The sequence below is a fragment of the Nyctibius grandis genome, chromosome 1 (genome assembly GCF_013368605.1).
Source record: "Nyctibius grandis isolate bNycGra1 chromosome 1, bNycGra1.pri, whole genome shotgun sequence".
NCBI classification, from domain to species: domain Eukaryota; kingdom Metazoa; phylum Chordata; class Aves; order Nyctibiiformes; family Nyctibiidae; genus Nyctibius; species Nyctibius grandis.
The window spans coordinates 37,638,800-37,659,436 of NC_090658.1; the positions used below are offsets into that span (position 1 = coordinate 37,638,800).

A 20,637-nucleotide genomic window follows, 5' to 3' on the forward strand; every position below is an offset into this window, starting at 1 on the left:
ACTATTTTCAAACTGAATGTGTTTTACTGATGAAATGAGTATTTGGTGATGACGATAAAGTAAGTATTAAAGAAGTAACAAGGTATTCAGGAGCAAATTTCTCCTCAACTAAAAAAAAGATTGAAGACTTCAAATGGAAAAAACTATTTCAAGAAAAGACATGCGTCTCTCTTTACAACCTTATCTTCCAGTGCCTTCACATACACGGTATATAAATCTGGGTGTAGAATCAATAGGAATTCAACTTAGAAAATAGTTCCTTTATTTTTCTTAGTACTGCTTATATTTCAATCTAATCTTTAAGACTGGCAAAATTATTTATGACAAATATTGAATGTTGAGATTATGGGTTATGTTTCTTTTATGGGATTTGTAAAATACATTCTCATCTGTTTGAATGCAGATACATCATCACAGAGGAGACAGTGCATGCAATTTACAAGAGAGATTTGTAGTAAAATTTAGAGATACACAACCACCAGCGTCTCAATATAATACTAACTTGGAACCCAGGTGCAAGATTTTCAAACTGTACATGTATTTTTAAAAAGATATAACCTTTTAAAATGTTTATATATTGAAGCATTTTCATTAAGATCAAACACTTATTAAAAACAGTAAAATTATAGCAGCAATATGGGATAATATCTAAGCCACAGGAACATTAGTAATTCAAATAAATACAAATATGAAATATTACATTACTAGGACATTTGTGTTAGATAACAAGGAGAGCTAAGACACCAATTACTTATGCCAAACCATCAAAGAATCTGGATTTGTTGACTGTATGAACAATACTGTTGTATAGTTCAATCAAAGTTACCGTTTTAAAAGAAGTGTCAAATGCTGACTTCCACCACTCTTCTGGAGTGCTTCCTGGAGAATTCACTTGAATGTTTTAGTCCAAGCCCGACTATGATCCTTTTTGGATCTTTGTATAGGAACTAAGGATGCTTTTAAATATGAATTCCTTAAAACTAGGCTTATTTTATTTACACTATTCAAAGTTTACTTCTCCTTCCAACAACAAAATGTGCAGGAGGATTTACTACGTGGTATACAATGTAAAAATAGAGTTTAAAAAGCCACAACAATGTGAGTAAAACTGTACAATATTTGTTCCCTGCTCCAGTTCATTGCACTATTAAGTTAAAATGGATGAGTTGTCATGCCCAGAAGACTTACTGTAGGATCAGAAAATCCACGCACACACAGAGGAGGTAAATGCATACTGGTTTAGGTATAGTGCCAAATGCAAAAATACTGAGTTATATCCACAGAAAGCTGCTCATCACAGGAAGGAGCATGGTTAATTCTGAAAGGCAGCCCTCTTCATGTAGGACACAGAACTGCAAAAGAACCACAAATACATCTTGATAAACATCAGTGAAGTTAGTCTGTATAAAAATGTACTGTCTACTAAAATACTTAGATGTTGAATTCTACCCTATCAGTAACACAGTAAAAGCTAGAAATCAGTTGAAACTGGCAATTAAGATATCATCCTCTTCTCAAAAGGTAATTAAATGACACAACCCACTATCTTTAACTAATATTACCCAGAAATGAGTTAACTAAAGGTCATGTCTTAAACAGTACTTTTTGAGGTGTTCTATTAGAAAACAGAACATTAAAGAAAAGGTGACGCATGCAGTTGTATTTTAAAAATATGCACTGACAACTTGAGATTCTAACTCTACTTTCTAATTCTGGTGCATGTACTTGAATCACACAGTGGGAAGATAAGACATGTCCTTCACGTGTTTCTCATTCCTGTTTCACATGTAAGACACAAACCTCAGAGCAATCCAGCTTTCAAACCAGTGCTAGCACAACACAAAAGCAAACAAAGAAGTCAGGTGTAACAATTAAACAAAAACTTCAAAGGCAAGAAAATATATGTTCTTGTTATCTGAAATACTTGCATAATTTAAAAATAGAACAGGGCATAAATTCTTCCTTTATTAAAACAAAAAACTGTGGGTTTTTTAAGCCTTTACTAGAAGCTTGAGAGATCAGATATGAAATAGTGAAGCAAGCTGAGAGAGGGAAAATGATTCTGCTTTCACGACTTCTACATTCGGAAAAAAGCCTAAAAGAAAATACTACTAGACATATTTCATGCATTTTACTCAGTAGTCATGTATAGTACATTATTTTTAGCACTGTATTTTTATGTCGCAACTACTGTTTAAGGACAACTGGAAAAGAAGACAAAGCTTAGCAATAAATACATCTTAAAACAGTTTACTGTAAGGATACATCTGATTTCAAAGGCATTTATTTCAGCTATAAATACATACTTATACCATGTTATATATAATAATGATGATTTAAGAATGTCACAATTATTTACACTTATATGTGTTTTCGAGTTAAGGAAAAAAAACAATTAACCTTGCAGGGGTATAGAGAATGATTTCCTCACTTTGTGTATCATACTGGCAGTATGTTATATTCAAAAATTATCCCAGTACATGATGTTTAGTCTTCAAATTTTGTAAAAACTGGAAGTAAAAACTAATAATCTTGAAATAATGTGTCTAGATGTGATACCAGACAACTCATCCCTAATATTTTGATTCTGTGTATATCTACAGGCTAACATTTCATATATCTCATTGATTTGTTCCATAAGTAGCTAAATTAAGGAACATTTGCTTCCAGCAGATTTCCTCGGATATTCCTCCTTACACTTATAACAACAAAACTAGGTAATTCCCCTTCCCACTATGCCTTCCTCAGTTTCTACTTTAAATTTGCTATGAACTCCATCCCAGCAGGTCCTCCCCATATTGTCTGTCCTCATGCCCCTAAACTGATAGGAGCTACTGTAAGTGCATTCACTGGTATATGAATACATAAAAGCTACCTGGCCAACTGAATGTTGGCTTTTAAAAGCCAATAGCCTTTAGTTCAATAAAAACAGTGGTTTCAGTCCTTCTCTTACCTAGATGAAGTTCCCTACAGCATTTGTGAAATGCAGTTATTCCTGCAACCCTTCTTTCTGTCTTGTGGGGTTGAAATTGGCAATTATTATTTGTGAGGCTGAAGAGACAGTCAACATGACTGCACAGAGGCATTTTCTTCAGAAAGGAACCTAAACTTGCGTGCTTCAAGGATTACAGATGCTACTACTTTTTGCATTATTGTATTTGGCAAATAAATCATAATGCAGAGAGTCATTACATTACATATGCAAGAAGAAAGACTGAAAGCCTCTGTAAAAAAAAATAAAATTCAATGGCTATAGTCAATACAAACATGCTTTCATCTAAGGATATGGTACCTATTCTTGCTGCGACACCTAAAAACAATGGAAGTACAAAATATGACAAGAATATCTCCATCTGTGCTCCCTGGTTTACAGCTTAACTTGTGCAAAAGAAACTTCACTGCTTACTTGATTGTGTACGTCTTTCAATGGAAACAAACACAATGTTTTCAAAGCACATTATATTTGTTAAACCATCAAAAAAGATCAGTAGAAAGATAAGCACAAACAGCACAGTGAGCTTACTAAGCTGCCAGCTTCAGTCCAAAATGTGAATTCTAAGATTAAGAATTTCACAGTGTTGGCTTGATATTTCCTTCCCTGTCAGCAAATGCATTCCCACCCTCCTCCAAATCCCAGTTTCTACTTCACAGAATCAAAGAATCGTTTAAGTTGGAAAAGACCCTTAAGATCATTGAGGCCCACCTGACACTGGTGAGTCCGCCACTAAAGCATGTCCCTAAGCATCACATCTATGCATCTTTTAAATACCTCCAGGGATGGTGACTCAATCACTTCCCTGGGCAGCCTGTTCCAGTGCTTGATAATCTTTTTGGTGAAGAAATTTTTCCTAATATCCAATCTAAACCTCCCCTGGTGCAACTTGAGGCCGTTTCCTCTCGTCCTATCACTTGTTACTTGGGAAAAGAGACCGACACTCATCATCCCTAGTGATAAAATATAATAACAATATTAATACATTAAAAATATATTCAGGAAAATGTAAGCACAATTGCAAATGCTTATCAATTTCACATTACCACCTATTTTCATTCTAAATCTACAAAATAGAATATGAATCATATGCTGCTGGGAGAAGAACTACAATATACTTGCAAAGAAAATCACTAAGTCCCTTTCATTATTACTAACTTCAGGATGGGAAAGTTCACTGAGAAGTAAAAGAAACAAAACCCCACAAACAAAAAAAAAATCCCCTTGAAAATAATTTAGGTTGCATCAAGAGTAATACGAAGAGAAGGTAAATTACTGCACTGTCCAAGACTCTGCATGGAATATGTACATAGTCTGGCTGTGGGATACTTACCTCTGAGGAGGTACTCCCTATGGAACAGATCCAGGGGAGAACTATCTGATCATTGGAAAGAGGGACTTAAGCATGAGGACAAAATAATGATATTTTTAACATTCTGGGGGACACAAGGGGGCAGCAGAAATTGGGAAAACGGGACGCTTTAAAGAAGCAAATACCAGAAATAATTTCAAAACTAATAATCCTATTCAGAAATGCACATGGAGTTTTCTTTGTCCCCTAACATGAAATGCACTGAGTTGCATTGGCCTTTTTCACTTCTTTATGATACTGCATTTGCACATCTCATGTTCTGAGGATTTCTACTTCCAGCGTTTCAGAAGCATTAGCTGGTTATGAAAAAAAGTGCAAGAATGATCCACAGTAATACAGAAGGTCAACAGCAGATCTGGTTGAAGAACTCTCCTTCAAGTTCCAGTCCCATGCTCCAGCTCTTGGCTGAACTGCCTTGCCAAAACAAATTTACTCAATCACTGTTAAAAGAAGATATCAAATATTAGACAACACACACAGAGGGGGTCTATGTGTGTCTTCCTACATGATCCAAATTTAGTCTTTCACAAATTTCAGAATTATTTTGGCATTTAGTTCAAGATACTCAACATGGTGACACTTCAACAAAACACCATGAAATTCAGAGAAAATATAAACTTATTTCACTGTCTTTTTGTTTTATCAGAACATCAGTGAATTTGGCAAGATTTCTTGTTACATCAACACTTACTGCTCAATCTTATGCTTCCATTAACCCTTCCAGGTTTATTTTTTTCCTGATATTTTTTTCTTCAGGTCTTGATTCTAAACAATCTAAGTAACTTTTCAACAGTAACCAAAACTATCTGGGCAAGTTTATTACTAATTCTGTGGACAGCCATAACACCCACATAGGACCAGCATGTTTAATTTTCTAAATACTGTAGAATAAAAACACAGAGCTGCTTTAAAAAAAATGTTAAGGACTTATTTGTAAGATTTTTTTTCTTTGCTGTGTAAAATGGAACACAGAGCTAGAAAGAAGGTTTTACCTGTGTTGACAAATGCCACCCTAACCAGATTTCCCATAAAGCTACTATTGTCACATATAAGTTACTGCCTGTTTTTTTTGTTGTAAGATTGAAAAAAAAAAAGATCCTCAAAGGAACAAGAAGTTAATAGATTTTAACAGAACTAAGTATCTTCGGTGACATAATTCACACATTTTGAAATGTCATTTCTTGATTAAAGCTTAATAAAAAGAAATAGAATCCATTCGTGTAAGACAATAGCTGGATCATACAGTAAAAAAAAATGTAAAATGAATACAATCATCACTATACCATACGGATGATTATTACTGGGTCCAGAACTTGTTATCCTCCTGTTTCTTTTGGAAAACAAATTCAAACCCCTAAATTGTCATAATCATTTTCACCTTGTCAAGACATTCTTAATCTTTCCAGTGAAAAGCAGACTCTTTAAAAAGCAGGTCACTCCTTTTATTTTTAAATTCTGGGAGTAGGTTTGAATTTCAGGTACAAAAGCTGAGCTGAAAGTTGCTTCAAGTGATTGTTTAGAATCATCTAATATCCCTTTAACAAGCTTTAAAAATGATTTTTAGACAATAGCAGGTGGCTGGGAGTATTTTGTGCCATGTATGAAGCCTCACTGAGGCTTCAGACCCTAAGTTTTAGTGGCAGAAGAAGAAGAGAAACAGATTACAACTTCAGAAACAATTGGAAGACTTTGCCTCTTCCACGGGATAAATCTACATTACTGTCAGCTGTGCTATAAATATTTAACATAATCTAACCATTGCAATAGGAAGCTTAGTTAAGGCTACATTGAAAGGAAGAGTAAAATTCTGTGCTCACTAACTTGTAAAACTGTTTCCATGTGCAAACAGACCCACAAAAGAGTGAGAAAGACTTAGTTCTGTTTGGTAATGAAATCATGGTAGCAGAGGGGAAATCACCTTTTCCTTTCAGTATGAGTGATGCCAATGAGTGATTACTTCTCATACTCCAACCATTTATGTTTTACAATTTAGAAGACATGTTTGATCCAACACATTTAATGTGAGCACAATGTTTTTGTAATTGCTGCATCTAGTAGAACATCCCTGGTGATTTTAAAGTCAGAAGCACACAGAGGCAGAAGTAGGTGGGAACCTCAGTATCAAGCTTCCTAGATCACCCTGTCATACGTTCAGCTAATCTACTTTTATAAGCATTCTATGCAGAAGATGTCTCCGTTTTGCTAGGCAGTCAGTTTCTTCTCAGTATCCTAGTAATCTGAAAGCTTTTCTGGATAGCTACGTCAAAAAATAAGAGCAGACACTGTAAAGAGCGCTATTCATTCCAATCAGTTTCTACCAGATGTATTATAATGAAAAGCAAACAGCTTTAGTTATTGACAACAGTTCATCCTCTTCAGTCAAAGATTCTGTTTCACAAAACTAAAGTTTAGTGCCATCACCATTAAAAAAAAACTTGATCTTGAGCCTAAATGGCTCTAAGCTCAAGCAAATACATCTGTCTAACAGAAGAAAGATTTTCAGAAAGGGTAAGTAAACAATGGAGCAAACAAAGGAAACAGCTGAAAGGATCTCTGCATTCTTATTGCATGTGGTAGTTCTGCAACTCTACATGAAACTTAGAAATGAGCTTCTTCCAACAGGAAGTCTGTCAGAGCTCCTAGAATACTGCATGGCTCTACTTTCAGATTTTCTAAAGCAACAGCACACTAGATTTCATCCACAACTTTGACCTGAAAGTACTTTCAAATCTCTGCAAGATGAGAGTGATCAGAAGTCTGTGTAAGAAATACAAAAACCTTTAAAAATCGTAGGGAGGGAGATAAGTCAAACAATTTATTTGGAAAAATAGCGAGACTTGGAAAGCATGATACCAAAAGAGAAAAACTTTGCAGCATATGAACATGAAGCAGAACACAATATACATTCGGGTGGCAAATAAAAAGGCATCCACCATCCTGTTGTACATCCATTTGTTCAGATCTTGGGAGTTCCGTGCATATGCTAAACTTTAAATACTAAGGAAGATAGCACCATTTATATGTTAACAACCTGGAAACTACCTGGAACAACTCCTTAAAGCTAAAGCAAGCAGCGATTTTCAATATCTGACATTCTATTAGTATAATCAATGTATAATACTGGAAAAGAAATGATTAGTACATGAACCTTTTAAGTAAAACGTGAAGAAGGCATAATAAGTAAATGTAAAAAAAATATTTTTTACTATTGTTCAGAAGATAACACTTAAAATGAAGCTATAAGCACTTTATCTAGCAAAGCCATTATTACCATAGGTAGTTTAAATTCCAGTTCTGAAAAACCTGTACAATACAAGTTTTTAACTACACCCATTTAACTTTGTAAGACAGACTGCTCTGCTCCTGCAGATGTCCTTCAGCTATTTGAATATATACCACATACTTTGCCATATTATACTATCACAAACAAAACAAACATGTTTTATTTATGAACTCTATGTTCAGAAACCTTGGACAAAATAGAAGAGAATATAAATGTGAGCTGTGTTTGACAGAAGGGCAACAAAACTGATGAATGCTGTAGGACTACTCTTTTCAAACACACCTTGTATGTACATTAAGTTAATTTCGAATAAAAAAAAATCCCTGCTAAGAAACATACTCACCCTTTAAAATATAGTCTGTTAACAAGCTTGGCACTTTCTCACTATCCTCTTTCATGGCATGCAGGACTAAAGTATAAAAAAAAATTCAGATATTTAGTCATAAAGACAACACTCTCAAAAGAAATACCATGAAGCTGTTTCAACTATTTATAGGGATATTACTACCAGATTAGTAAGAAAACTCTGAACTGGAATATGAGAAGATACAATGAGACACATCATATCTCCACCTTTCACTTGTGTAATTCTCACTGAACTCCACAGCAGATGGATGCAAGAGACCCATTTTTTGTGGTTAATTATTACAGTAAAATGTCATCAGTCATAGCAACAAAAAAAGCACCTCTTCCCTATAAAAATTCTCTCCAAAAGAAAGTCACCACATCCAAAAGTAAAATATGCTAACAACTGCTGGAGGGTTGGAAATCTTAGGTAAAAAAGTATGCTCCATTACTTATTTCCTTGATCTTCATCCTGAATCATGGAATGACGACACTTTTGTGGAGAAACACTGCTGTGAATGATCTGGTGAAAATGTGGGTTTTTTTTTTCCCCCCTGAAATGGTGAACATTAGCAACTGTAGCTTAGATAAGTCTTGGATACATGACTGAATTTGGCATTAACTTTGAATAATGCCAAAATGCCATTTTTGTGACTTATAACAAGTCAAAATTGTCCATCCTTGCATATTTCTGAAGAAGGAAAAACATTTGGACTAGCTCAGCTTGACACATGTAAGTTTGTCTGTTACTCCATAAACAAAACCAATGGCAATCCTTTCTGAAGTGCTCTGGACACAACGGAAAGAATCAAAAGTACAGAATTATACTGAATAGCACTATTTCATAAGCTCCAAATTCCTCATATGAGAATGTGAACTCAAAATATAACAAGTGTTTTATTTCAATTTTTATGTTGAAGTAAGACATTAGCAATCCTAACTACTGAATAATACACAGCTTTGAAAGAAAACACAACCAAACAACCCCAAACACCTACTTTACAGTCTGCTTTAACAACAGCAGAGAGAGCGAGCCAGAAATCTGCAACTGAGTCACAGGATCAAGTTCCAACCAGCCCACAGAAGGCAACACTGTTAATACTCTTTAGGCTGCATTTGTACAAGACATTTTGTTAATAAACCATCAAACAACACAAAACGTTTTCCGGAGGCTTTAACCTCTCTCTGTTTAATATTGAATTTTTGAGAATATTTGCAAGTGAAATTTAAATATGGCAAGAGGATAAAATTTCTCTGCAGAAGTAAATATAAAATGAAAAATCCACTTGTCACAGAATAAGTATGAATTACCAGCTAAGGGTGCCTACTGCAGAAAAATAAAGGGAATTTAATTCCTACTTAAACATTTAATTTACTCCAGAATTGGTAAAATAAATATTTTCTCTTTCCAGGAAACAACCAATGAGCCTTTCACCATCCCTCAGCCACCTGTGGGATCACAGACCTGTGCTGCTGGAGACATAGATCTAAAGCCCTGCACTGAGATCTGATCAAATACACTGACGCACTCTACCATCTATTTTTAAACTGTTCCTATAAACCTCAAATGAAGGAGATGCCATTGACTCCCAGAGATGCTCTGCTGTATTTAACCACTTTAATAATTAATTTTTTAAAAATACAACCTTATTTTTAACACAAATTAGAATTAAAAAAACCCCAGGGGACTTAGAACTTACAAATAATTTTGAGGATCTTGCCTAAAAAGATGTGAGGAAAGGGGAATTCGAAGTACTGTCAAAACTCTGGTTTATGCTTCCTAATTTATTAATATTTATTAACAAAAACCCACAAAACAAAACCAGAGAAAAGCAGGCTATTTTAAAGGCAATCAAGTGCAATCATTATACAACTACTCATAAGTGTCCTGACATCCATTCTAAATTTTGAAAGTCATTACAATAACCTCAATAAAGCACTGCAAGTTTAAACAAAGAGGGGTATATCAGGTACTATAAGACAGTATTGCCAAATTCCATGACATGCAGTATTTTCCATAAGGCCCATCTGTTGAAATAATAAGAGAATGTTTCAGAGAACAGCTGGAAAACAAACATAGCCATGAAGGCTCAGAAAACCAGTAAAACCTGGCCAAAACGCATGGTTAAACATCTTGCAACTTTACATACATGCCATACGGTAAAGGGGAAGAGAGAACTGTATGGAATCATTGGTTTTGAGCAACCACAGTTGGAAATACAAAGAGGAAAGGGTCAGTGGGGGAACATCATATGCTTACTTTTAGTTAATGTTTGAAGATCTTCAACAGATGGGGGTCCATTTTTCTTCTCATAAGGAATGACGGTTGTTAAGTACTGTCAAATGAAAAACAGAGTTACTTGATAGTCCTTTCACGCAATTTATGTTGCTCGCATTTTATTTTGCAAAAATCGTTAGCAACTGAAATTGCTAGCCACAAATAAAAGCTTTTCAAAAGATTGTATTTCATCGAGATTAAGATTCTACATTTCCTATCCCAAAGCTTTTATCACAGAAGCCAACTTCTATTTTTTTTTTTCAAATTATGTGACCACTTCAGAAGTCGTGCAGCTAAACACTAGAAATAAAGCGTTTAAAAAACTTGAGCTCTTTACAGTAAAAAAGTTTCTCCTTTAGGTTTCTTCCTCAGAGCCTACGCACACCAATAGTAAACTCTTTCCTCTCCTCTCTCCAGAAGTCAACCAGAAGTCCTTCATGTATTTGAAGTACTTCCTACAATCACACAAAAGCTGGAAGAACAACCCTCCTACCACCTCCCCTCAAACACCACTATAAATGCAGATGAAAAAAGTATAAATATCATGTGTTACCAGTTGCATCCAAAATCAGAAAGTAGTTCTTTCTTTCCAGGAAGTACATTTAAAAAAAAAAAAAAAATCTTTCCAGGTAATATTGATGTTGCCTTCAAATAGTGTGGGAAACTGATAACAGTCAGCTTTTTAAAGGATTCCAGAGCACAACTGATAGGGGCTGTGGGGGTGCCCTAAATAAGGCGTTTGGGTTTGTAGAAGTGTGCTAACAAGTATTTGGGAGGAAAAAAAAAAATATCTTCAAACTCGGCATACGCTGTGTTTGAACAACCTCAAAACAGCCATAGGATTTTCTCAGTGACTGGTTAACTCTTATTAAGAAAGTGAAACTTTCCAAGGATTTTGACAGATCAAAGAGCATTGTCCAGTCCCAGCTCCGAAGGTGATCTACAGTCCACCATACAACGAAAATTAGGCTGCCCTACAGTTAGGTGAAAATGAAAACAGACAACTTTTGCCTACTGATGCTACACTTCCAACTAAAAGGAACAATGTAAGCCTAATTAAACCTAAGAGCCCACCATTTGGATTCTGATTCAAATTCTCAGTTTTAATAGTTGAGTGTGCTAAGAGATTGTTTCAAACCAATTCCACTTTTGTTCTATTTACTCTTTACTGAAATCTTTCATTCTTGTTAGCTTAAAAAAAAAAAAGCAAAAATTTTCTTAAATCTTTCAGGATGCAACCAAGATTTATTTTCAAATTCTTGAAGCAACCTTGTTGCTCTTTTCTTAAACGCATTAAGGCCACATCTTACTTTGCAGCCTATATGAACGCATACCCTTCTTAAAGAGGTCAGCATTTCAGAAGTACTGAAGTCACTGGAATTTTCCCTAATGAAAAAGCTTCCTGAAATCTCCCTCAATTCCATTTTTTAGGATTTAACAGGAACTTTATTCTGGGTTAACAGCTACAAGGCAGTAGGCAAAGCAAACCTCTCTCGCTCATTCAGCTTGAGACAAATGTGGTTCTCCATGTCACAACGAGAAAACACGTTGTATAGAAGGTCTCCTTCTCTCCTAGTAGTAGCACTTCAGCAAGAGTCAAGTGAACTCAAGACTCTGGTGAAGAGGTTCACTTTGCAGAAGGAGATTTAGTGCTGTCAAACGCAGCTATAACTGTTGCCACGTTTAGAGTGGGATCATGCACCTCAGGCCCAACCATATCATCTGCCTGAAAGCCAACCAGACTCAGTTCTGTGTCACTTAAGGGAACCTATTGTACGGGATGTACTGACACCTCACTAAGACCTTGTGCAAACACAGGGCGCTGTTCTCCCTCCCTTTTCCTTCTGCATTTTCTCACATCCACTTAGCACAGCAAAGTATGCAATGCTTCTTAGGCAACAGTCAATTTTCAATTTCTTTTCCAGCAGATATAACCAACAAGTATAATTACAGAAATGTACTCTTACTAAAATTACCGGAATCAATAGCTAGATACAAGGCTGTTAAATCTGCAAATGTCAGAGATGAAAACAGATCTACTAACTCAGAAATCAGATCTCAGGCTGTCATTTCCAGACTTCAGAAAAGGCATTCTACCCTATACCTAGACAATAAATTACTAGGACATGTTTCACTGGACCAAATACCAATATTCCCTGTTTTCTTTCTCCTGTAAACCCCACCTTCCAATTTTCCTTTATAACAACAATAGTTAAAAAAAAATCCTCTCTTAGTTTCCAGAAATCATCTTTTCTCATAAATACTTTGCTGCTGTAACAATAAGTCTCTATAACAGCACTATTAACACTCATTCCCTGAATTGCTGTGTGAAGCATAATGTATTATGAAAAGAAAATGGCTAAAGTGTAGCTTACTGACATGCCCAAGTCTACTGCAACCTCTAAATTTTTGAAACAGATCTGACAATCTGATAAGGAGCAATTACCACTGCAATTTGTAATCACCCATAAAAAGTGTTCAACATGCCTAAAAAGCAAAATGAAGATGACTATTTTGAAATGTCTTCTGGAAATGTAATCACAGAAAGAGCTACCAACATTTCAACAGCTTTTATGCCATTGGTGGTGTTTTTTTCCAACAGCATTATCAGATGGGAACAGGTAGTTTCCAATGGAAGCTTCTCTTTAAACGCTGAAAAAATCCAAGTAATTTTCACTTATGTCTCACACATATAAAAAAGAATTAAATTTTAGAAAGGAAAGCACCTACTGTCAGAGTAATACCACCCAGAAAATAGTAAAGGTGGTAAATACCATTCAAATTAAAGACTGAAAAGAGTACTGAAATAACTGTACAAACTTGTCATAAGCTTTATGCTGTGATTTTAAGCGTATGAACTTCTGCCATCTAAGGTACACAAAAAATTGCCTGTCCTCGCATTTTTTTTGGAGCACAACTCCAGACTGGTAACTAACTCTTCCCTGCTAGCAGAAAACACGTGAATGAGAGTTTATAATGACAATACACCCTGAAGAAACACTTAAATATTCTGAAAGCAGCACTAAGCAACTGAGCATCCGATACTTTTTTCACTTTGCAACTTGCTGCAATAAGAAGATGACAGCAATATTTTAAAAGCAGGGCCAGGGTTTGGTAATGCGACAAAAAACAACCAACCAACTAAAAAGCCCAAAGAACAAACGAATGCTATAGGAAAATGGATTTCCAGGACTAAATCAGAAAAGAACTGGTGTATTTCCTACCTTTCTCTCCTATTTTTCATTTTAAGTTCTTGTTATTTCATGATTGGCTTTAGGATACAGGAAGGGAAAAAAACCCCATAACTCTGCTAATAAGGATATAGTATAAGATAAATCAGGGGCAAAGAATGATCAACATGAAGAATAACATTAGTAAACTAACTCAAAAAACGACTGGAAGAGTTATTCAATCAGTGTTATTGTTAATACATGATTATGCTACTTATGTCTAGAAAGTTAGGAGGCAGTTAAAGAAGAAAAGATGTATTTAAATAGAGACATGCATGTAAAAGAAGTCTTTTGACCAAAAGTAAGAGGGGCTGGCATAGCTAAATATGTACATTTTATGAAAATACATGATATTTAAAACAGTAAAGATACAGGTAAACAGCTGTAATTTATTATTAAATGGTAAAGATAGCAAAGAAAAAAAAAACAGCACAGCTTACCAGTATTGAGATAATGTAGAGTGATAAAAACTCTGTCAGGTAAGCTCTATGCATGTGTTAAAGATCCCCAAAGCTGGGGACAAATAGCTGGATCTATGCGCTCATGAACTCTCACACATATACCTTGCTTGAGAAAGAGGGTAAGTCCATGATTTTTAACCTCCTGATTCAGGAATGACTTGAGAGTTGTTTTACCTCCTGAACTCCTTTGCAGCATACTCTAGTCATCTTCCATCAGCCATGACTTCTAAACCATTGAGGCAATAAACTGCCTGGTAGACTTCTCACCAGGAAAAAAAACCCAACCAAACAAAAACATCTATTGCACTCCTCTAACACAATTGCATAAACTATAACGGGTAGGTATGCATTAAATAATGTGAAATACCAATATTTCGTATTGTGTGCCAAAAGCTTAAACAGCAGCATAAGCCTTAACACTTTACAAAATACAGACTGCATTTAATAAAATACACACTACAGTTCTGAAATAAACAATTGAAATAAAGCATAGGAATCTTGCTACTTAGGTACGTGTAACATCTACAGTGATACCCACTGAAGCTGGGTCTCTGTGCTGTATATTTCAACATTTAAATAGTCAACAGAAAGGCACAAACTTGCCTATGGCTTATGTATTTTATATCAGTAACCTGCATTGCAGACATTGAAAACTGCATGATGTAGCCAAAAGGCAAAAAGACATACGATACAGTCCATGCATTTTCCAGATGCTACTCTGTTTTTAGAGACATCAGCTCTTAACATGTGAAGAAACAAGAAAAAAAAAGCCCTTCTTCTCTTGGAGATATTACCCAAGTCCTTAATGCTGAAGGCTGAAATGTTGTGTCTAACCTGATGCATATTCTTAGACTAGATATTAGATTTTTACAGACACGCAATGTATCTGAAGCATGCATTATGCCAAAACAGACTTTTAGTCTGCAGTAAGAAATAAGCGTTATTATTTCAGTGCATTAGGATACCAAGTGCTGACCGTCTCGGGCTGTTGAGGAGAGAAAGAGACTTCAGGCTGATTGGAGTCCTGAGGCAGGGAAGAGTACAGATTCCAACATTTTTGTCCTATTTTTTTCCTGTCTCAGCATTTGTTTTCAGCTACTGTCAATTTTCAAGATCTCAGATCCTACCGAAACTGCAGACAAAGAATGAGGAAAAGAAAGAAGATAGCCCAGCACCTGTTTCTCTCCACCCGAGTTTCCAAACGTGTGGCGGAAGCCATTCTGTATGACATTTGAGATCCCTTCCATGCTGAAGCGCTAAAAGTAGTGAAAACATAGCAGAAAGAAAAAAAAGGGACAGAGAAAAGTTCAGAAGACTATTAATCAGCATTTACCAAGACTATAAAAGACGAACAACAAAGACAAGCTTAGAGCTTGTATTTCAGCACATTTCTATTTTTTCATTCACCCACTATATCTTTATATGCAAAAAGCAAACCTTATCATGGCAGTTAAGCAGTACATCTACATCAAAATTTAATCAAACAAAACTTTCACACTGCAGACCCAGTAATCGAGACTTGCCTTTTAAGGCTCACTGTTTCATTTTCAAATGTACAAGGCAGTATTTTGGAAAGTTTCATAAACAGTACAATCTCCTTTAAAATTAATGTTTGAGCACTATACTTTTAGAGACACTGTTTATATCAGCTTTTCAGATTTTAAGCACCTACTAGAAATACTGTTCAGAGGTAATCATTTTCAGCTCTACCTCTTTAAAAGATTTTATGCTTTCACGCTTCCTCTTCCACAACTGAAGCAACAATTAGCTAGCAACTGTATTCTCAATTTTTTTTGTAATATGATAAAAGACACACCACTAGTTAATATAGCACCTATATTAATTTCATGCTCCGTTATATGGAATCATGGAATCCAAGTAAAGAAAAATTAATATATAATTCAGCCACAGGTTTTTCCTTGAACTTTGTAACCCTTTTTGCTTGCTGGAGAACACAAATAAAAAAAAAAATCAAAATAATTTTGATGTTTAGCATGAGATACGAAAATCAGCAACTGACAAGAACATAAAAAGAAGGAACTGTCAAGCTGCTGACACAGGACAGTATGACATGCACACCTCAGCACACTTATCTGAATGTATTTATGGGAAAGGGAAATAAAATGTGCTGGAATACTGTATTCATTAACTTTCTAAAGCACAATGAGGTCAGTAAAGAGACACAGATGTTGCCAAAGCCATCTTAACTCTTTTAAGATATCCTACTCAAAGGAACTGCTATCTTCAAGCTCTGACTATTTTTAATTACTCCCCAGTTTGCTCTTGTGAGAGAGGTAAAAGTTTTACAAGTCTAAGAAAGTGATTTACCCAAAGCCTGTATCAAGGACAAAGGACTAAAACCTCTATTTATTAAAATTTAATTATAGTATCTACAGAAGAATTGATTTTTCTTAGAGTATGAACATTTAACCCTACTTCCAAGCTTTGTATTTAAGTGAAACTTCATTATAGTTTTAGTTAATAAAATCACTAATTTATACATTATTTGTTAACAGAAACTCACTCTTCACAAAGTTACTTGAACATACTATCAGTACGCACATTCTCAGCACTTCCTCAAAAAAAGAAAAAGGAAAAAAAAAAAAAAGAGTGTTGAAGGAAGGAAGCTTCTACCTCTTTCTAGAAGGCTCCCAAATCTGTGCTTGGTAATGGTGAAAGCTATTTTCAAAAGAACCACACATACACAGCCTACAGTCTTATTTGGGATCTAGTTTGTTCAATCCCTCTCAGAAAGCCATCTGACAGATCTATATCTTGAAGCAACCAAATATGAAAATGTCTTATATTGAAACCACGTACAGTTATACTTGGAAGCATCATTCAACTCTCTAAACTTGAAATTAACTGAACAGCTTATGAATCACTTGTTTCAAAACCAAATAATTATTTTTCCTTCTAGTTAGAATACCACTTTTTGTTTTTCCATGACTGAGAACCAAAAAGAAGAACATTTGAACTTTTCACTGTGCTCTTACAAAGGAATGACAATTTTGTATTGTTTCCCAGACACATACTTTCTTAGAGTTCCACTAAAACTTAGCTATGTACACAAAAGGTGACTTTTCGTTAGACAGACAAGATCAGAACTCCATTTGGGTTATATCACAGGTATCTTATTCTTGTAAGTTTAGAAATATATTCTGAAGAATTAATGTTTCATTACAAATGTTTATTCCTTATGTTTGAAAAATAAACCCAAAAACCTTCTGATGTCAAACTGAAGCATTCTTTCTGGGACTTAGCCATGATCTACAATACATTAACCACATTTTCCACATCCTATGACAGACATTCAGAAACATTCAGAAATTCTAACACTAATATCCCACTTAAGTAATTTAAAATTACACTAGACAGATGAGAAAGAAAAAAATTGCATTGACAAGATAATAACCTAATTTCTTTCATTCTCTGCCTCCTATTATTCAAACTCTGTTTGAAAGACATTTTGCTTTTTGTTGCTACGTTCTGTAAAGAATAAACCAAATTATCTCCTCCCTGTACACCTGCACTACACTTTGGCCTCACCCCTGTCTTTCGTTGGACGTAGTAACTCTGCCACAGGTTTCAAGAGATCCAAGGTTAAGACTTATTTTTTTCCTACCTAAAAATCAACACGATCAATAAATATCTGTACAACTACACCAACAATACTACTGAAATTCCTGTAAGAGTAACAGTGGTACACACATACTAAAATTCACACAGTGAAACCAAACAGATAAATGAGTTTGCCTCCTAACAACAGAACGCACAGCAGTACATCCAAAGACAGTATTTTCTGCAAGAAAGGTGTGCTGATTCCAGGCTAATTTGCAAACAATAAAAAAAATCTTTTTTGAGTATGAGAAGAGTAAAATGTTATATGATCTTGTGGAAAAAATAATCTCAACAGGAAGTGCCTTGAGCCTTGTCTACGAATGAATGCATGGAAGCAGGTGTACCAGGTATCTTGATATAATCTAGGACTACTACTTCCCATAGGGAAAAAACAAAAAATATTTTGAATCTATAAATAGTCACAAAAATTTTCTTACTGTTCCAGGCATATGACCTCTTTCTTGTTTGCCATTCTGAGGGCTACCATTTTTCAGCTTCTTTTTCTTCTTTGCTGTTTCTTTGTGTTCTCTTTGTTTGTTTTGTACTTCGATGAGGACAGAAATGAAGCTGTTTTTCACTTCCTTCTCAAACTCCAACTCATCTCGTAGAGCCAACTGCTGTACCAGTTCCTCAGAATAATCCTTAATAGCAGTCTCAATTTCTTCTAGCAGTTCATTTAACTCAGCAACAGACAATCTTTTTACTCCTATAAATAGTTCATATAAAAAGCAAACTGTCAAGATTTTAAGCATGAGAACACTTGTAGGAATTATAAGAAAGAAGTACACTGAAATTTTTCAAAACAAAAAAATCGATTCTAAAACCACATAGAACAAAACAATATTCCTAAAGGAATAAATACATCACAGAGGCAACTAGATTAGCAACAAGAAGATTGTTAAACTCTCTCCTTATTTCTGAGAAATCTGAGATAATCTGCAAACATGAAGAGCATGTTGTAGTTAAAGAAGATGAAACAAGCACTAAACTTCTAATACTGACACCTCTGTTAACTATTGCTTTCCATCTACACCCACTGTTCAAAATAAAAGGTCTCCATATTTTCTGACACAATAATCAACACTTTGGTATTTGTGAAATCCTTGGATTTTTCACCTACAGTTATACAGAAATTATACTCTGTGATCAAGGGAATCTTAGGGATATTGCTAAGGTATGTATGCATATTAATAAAAGCTTGCATTAGACTTTTATGATAAGACTTTTAGATGCATTTAGTAGAAAAAACAACAAAATCCTCCAAATTTTCTTTGTCTGGGGATTGTAATCAAAAGCATGGCCTTGTATTGCCTGAAACAAGGACCTAGATCAAAACTAGATGACAGGAAGAATTAATAGTTTTGAGAAAGCATGAGACTGAATTGGTCAGTGCTAAACCAGAAGCCTGTAAAATATCAGTTTGGAAACAAAAACCCTCCAGGTTTGCATTTTAAAGGTACTATTGGGTCATGTGTTATAGACAGTGACATTACGACCACGAAGAATGTTCTGAGGCTTGCTTCGGTTAAAAGCGAGCATGTGCTTTGAGGGCTGCTTTCCACTCCCAGTTAAATCTGACACACCTAGGAAGCTAGTAAGGCCCAACGGCTGGTATGTCAAAGCACATAATTTTCAGGGGCATTTGAGAAATGGATAGTCCTTGTTACTGAAGAGTACAATCTGTTTAAGGACACTGCATAGATATTTGTCATTATTTGGTTACACTGAATTAGTCTAGTAAGTGTTATGTCTAAAAAAACCTCTTATACGGGAAAGTGCCTATGGACAAAGTGTAGAAAAATACAGATAAGGCCACAAACTACAAAAAGCATAGATTTTAGAAGTATCAAAGGTAATAGGTGAAATGTGATTTTCTCTTTAAAATTACAGCAGGGAAAACTGATTGGAGAAAGCTCCTTGTTACTTACTAAAGAAAAAAAACCAGTGAAACCTGTTAAGGCAATTCTCTGGCAAGGAGACAGAGTTTTTCAGAGTAGCTTAGGCCTTAAACTCCGGTAAAACACTGTAACAGTACCACGTGCTTAAGGATCTAAGTTTCAAGGAGTTTGAACCACCCATCACCTATATTGTTGCTTAAACTATTCTAAGTATGCAGCTGCAGATTATGGCCTCTACTTGTAACACAGAGTCTTGGCTGTGTTCACAGTCATTGCACGCACCGCAGCAGTAAGTTTTTGCAAAGTCAGCTCTGGTTGTCAGCAATAGGAAATAGCAACATCAACTCAAACACAAGCAGAGGGAAGAAAGGTAAATTCAGTGACAAGATTATCTGGTGAAACTGGGCATACTCTGCGGTAAAAGTTAGTATAAGTTCCATACGCATTCAGTACAAAGGACAGTCTAAAATAGTGTAGGTTGCACCACTGTGTTGTTTTTGTGAAAGAAGACGAGAGAGAGCACCAGTGAGCCCCAACACTTAAGAACCAGCTTCACAGCCTAAGAAACAATTGTTCCAAAAACATAGGTGCAGATTATCCAACTGCAATCCTAACTTGTTTATGATAGATCAGCTGTTGCAATCAAAGCCTACAAAGGGGCTACACAGGAACTACTCAGCTGATGGAGGTGAGTGAAGACAGAGTAAGTCAAATGCAGAAGACCACTTGGATTAAATCTTAGATATGTAGGCTAAAGGACTCGCCTGTCTAACCAGAGCCATAACTGGTTTTATTTTTGGACTGTCTTAATACATGTCTTTTCCTATCCAAGAAAAAAAGTAAATGCAAGCTTTTATTGCCTGATCTCAATCCTACACATTAACACCTCTGACTTGTCTTATAAAAGCCAGACTAGGCTAGGAAAACCCTGCAACAATTTCAGAGAGATTCAGACTAATTCTGAAGCAGCTTCACACACAAAAAAAAGGTAGCAAGAGCTTTTCATAAAATAGTGACCTGAAAGACAGGAAAGCAGATTCTGAGAAACTGGTGAAGTAAAGTTAAATTATCTGCCAAAGTAATTCAAGGCATCATTTGGTCAAGGCTGACCTTTAAACCATAAAGATGCAACAGGCAAGATGAACTCCTGAAGCAAA

At 35.4% G+C, this 20,637-nt stretch overlaps 1 protein-coding gene across 2 annotated transcripts in view; it reads right to left on the reverse strand.

Moving 5' to 3' along the window:
* Positions 1 to 235: 235 nt before the first annotated feature.
* FEZ2 (fasciculation and elongation protein zeta 2) overlaps positions 236 to 20,637 on the reverse strand; it is a 28,341-nt gene continuing 7,939 nt past the window's right edge. The window contains exons 5-9 of one of the 2 annotated variants that reach the window (XM_068399627.1): positions 18,020 to 18,288; positions 15,137 to 15,217; positions 10,253 to 10,328; positions 7,991 to 8,056; positions 236 to 1,352 (exon numbers count right to left, since the gene is read on the reverse strand). In XM_068399627.1, the coding sequence (XP_068255728.1) occupies positions 1,336 to 1,352; positions 7,991 to 8,056; positions 10,253 to 10,328; positions 15,137 to 15,217; positions 18,020 to 18,288 (509 nt within the window). In that variant the 3' untranslated portion in view covers positions 236 to 1,335. The remainder of the gene's footprint in view (positions 1,353 to 7,990; positions 8,057 to 10,252; positions 10,329 to 15,136; positions 15,218 to 18,019; positions 18,289 to 20,637) is intronic. The other variant, XM_068399634.1, reaches the window with a different exon arrangement.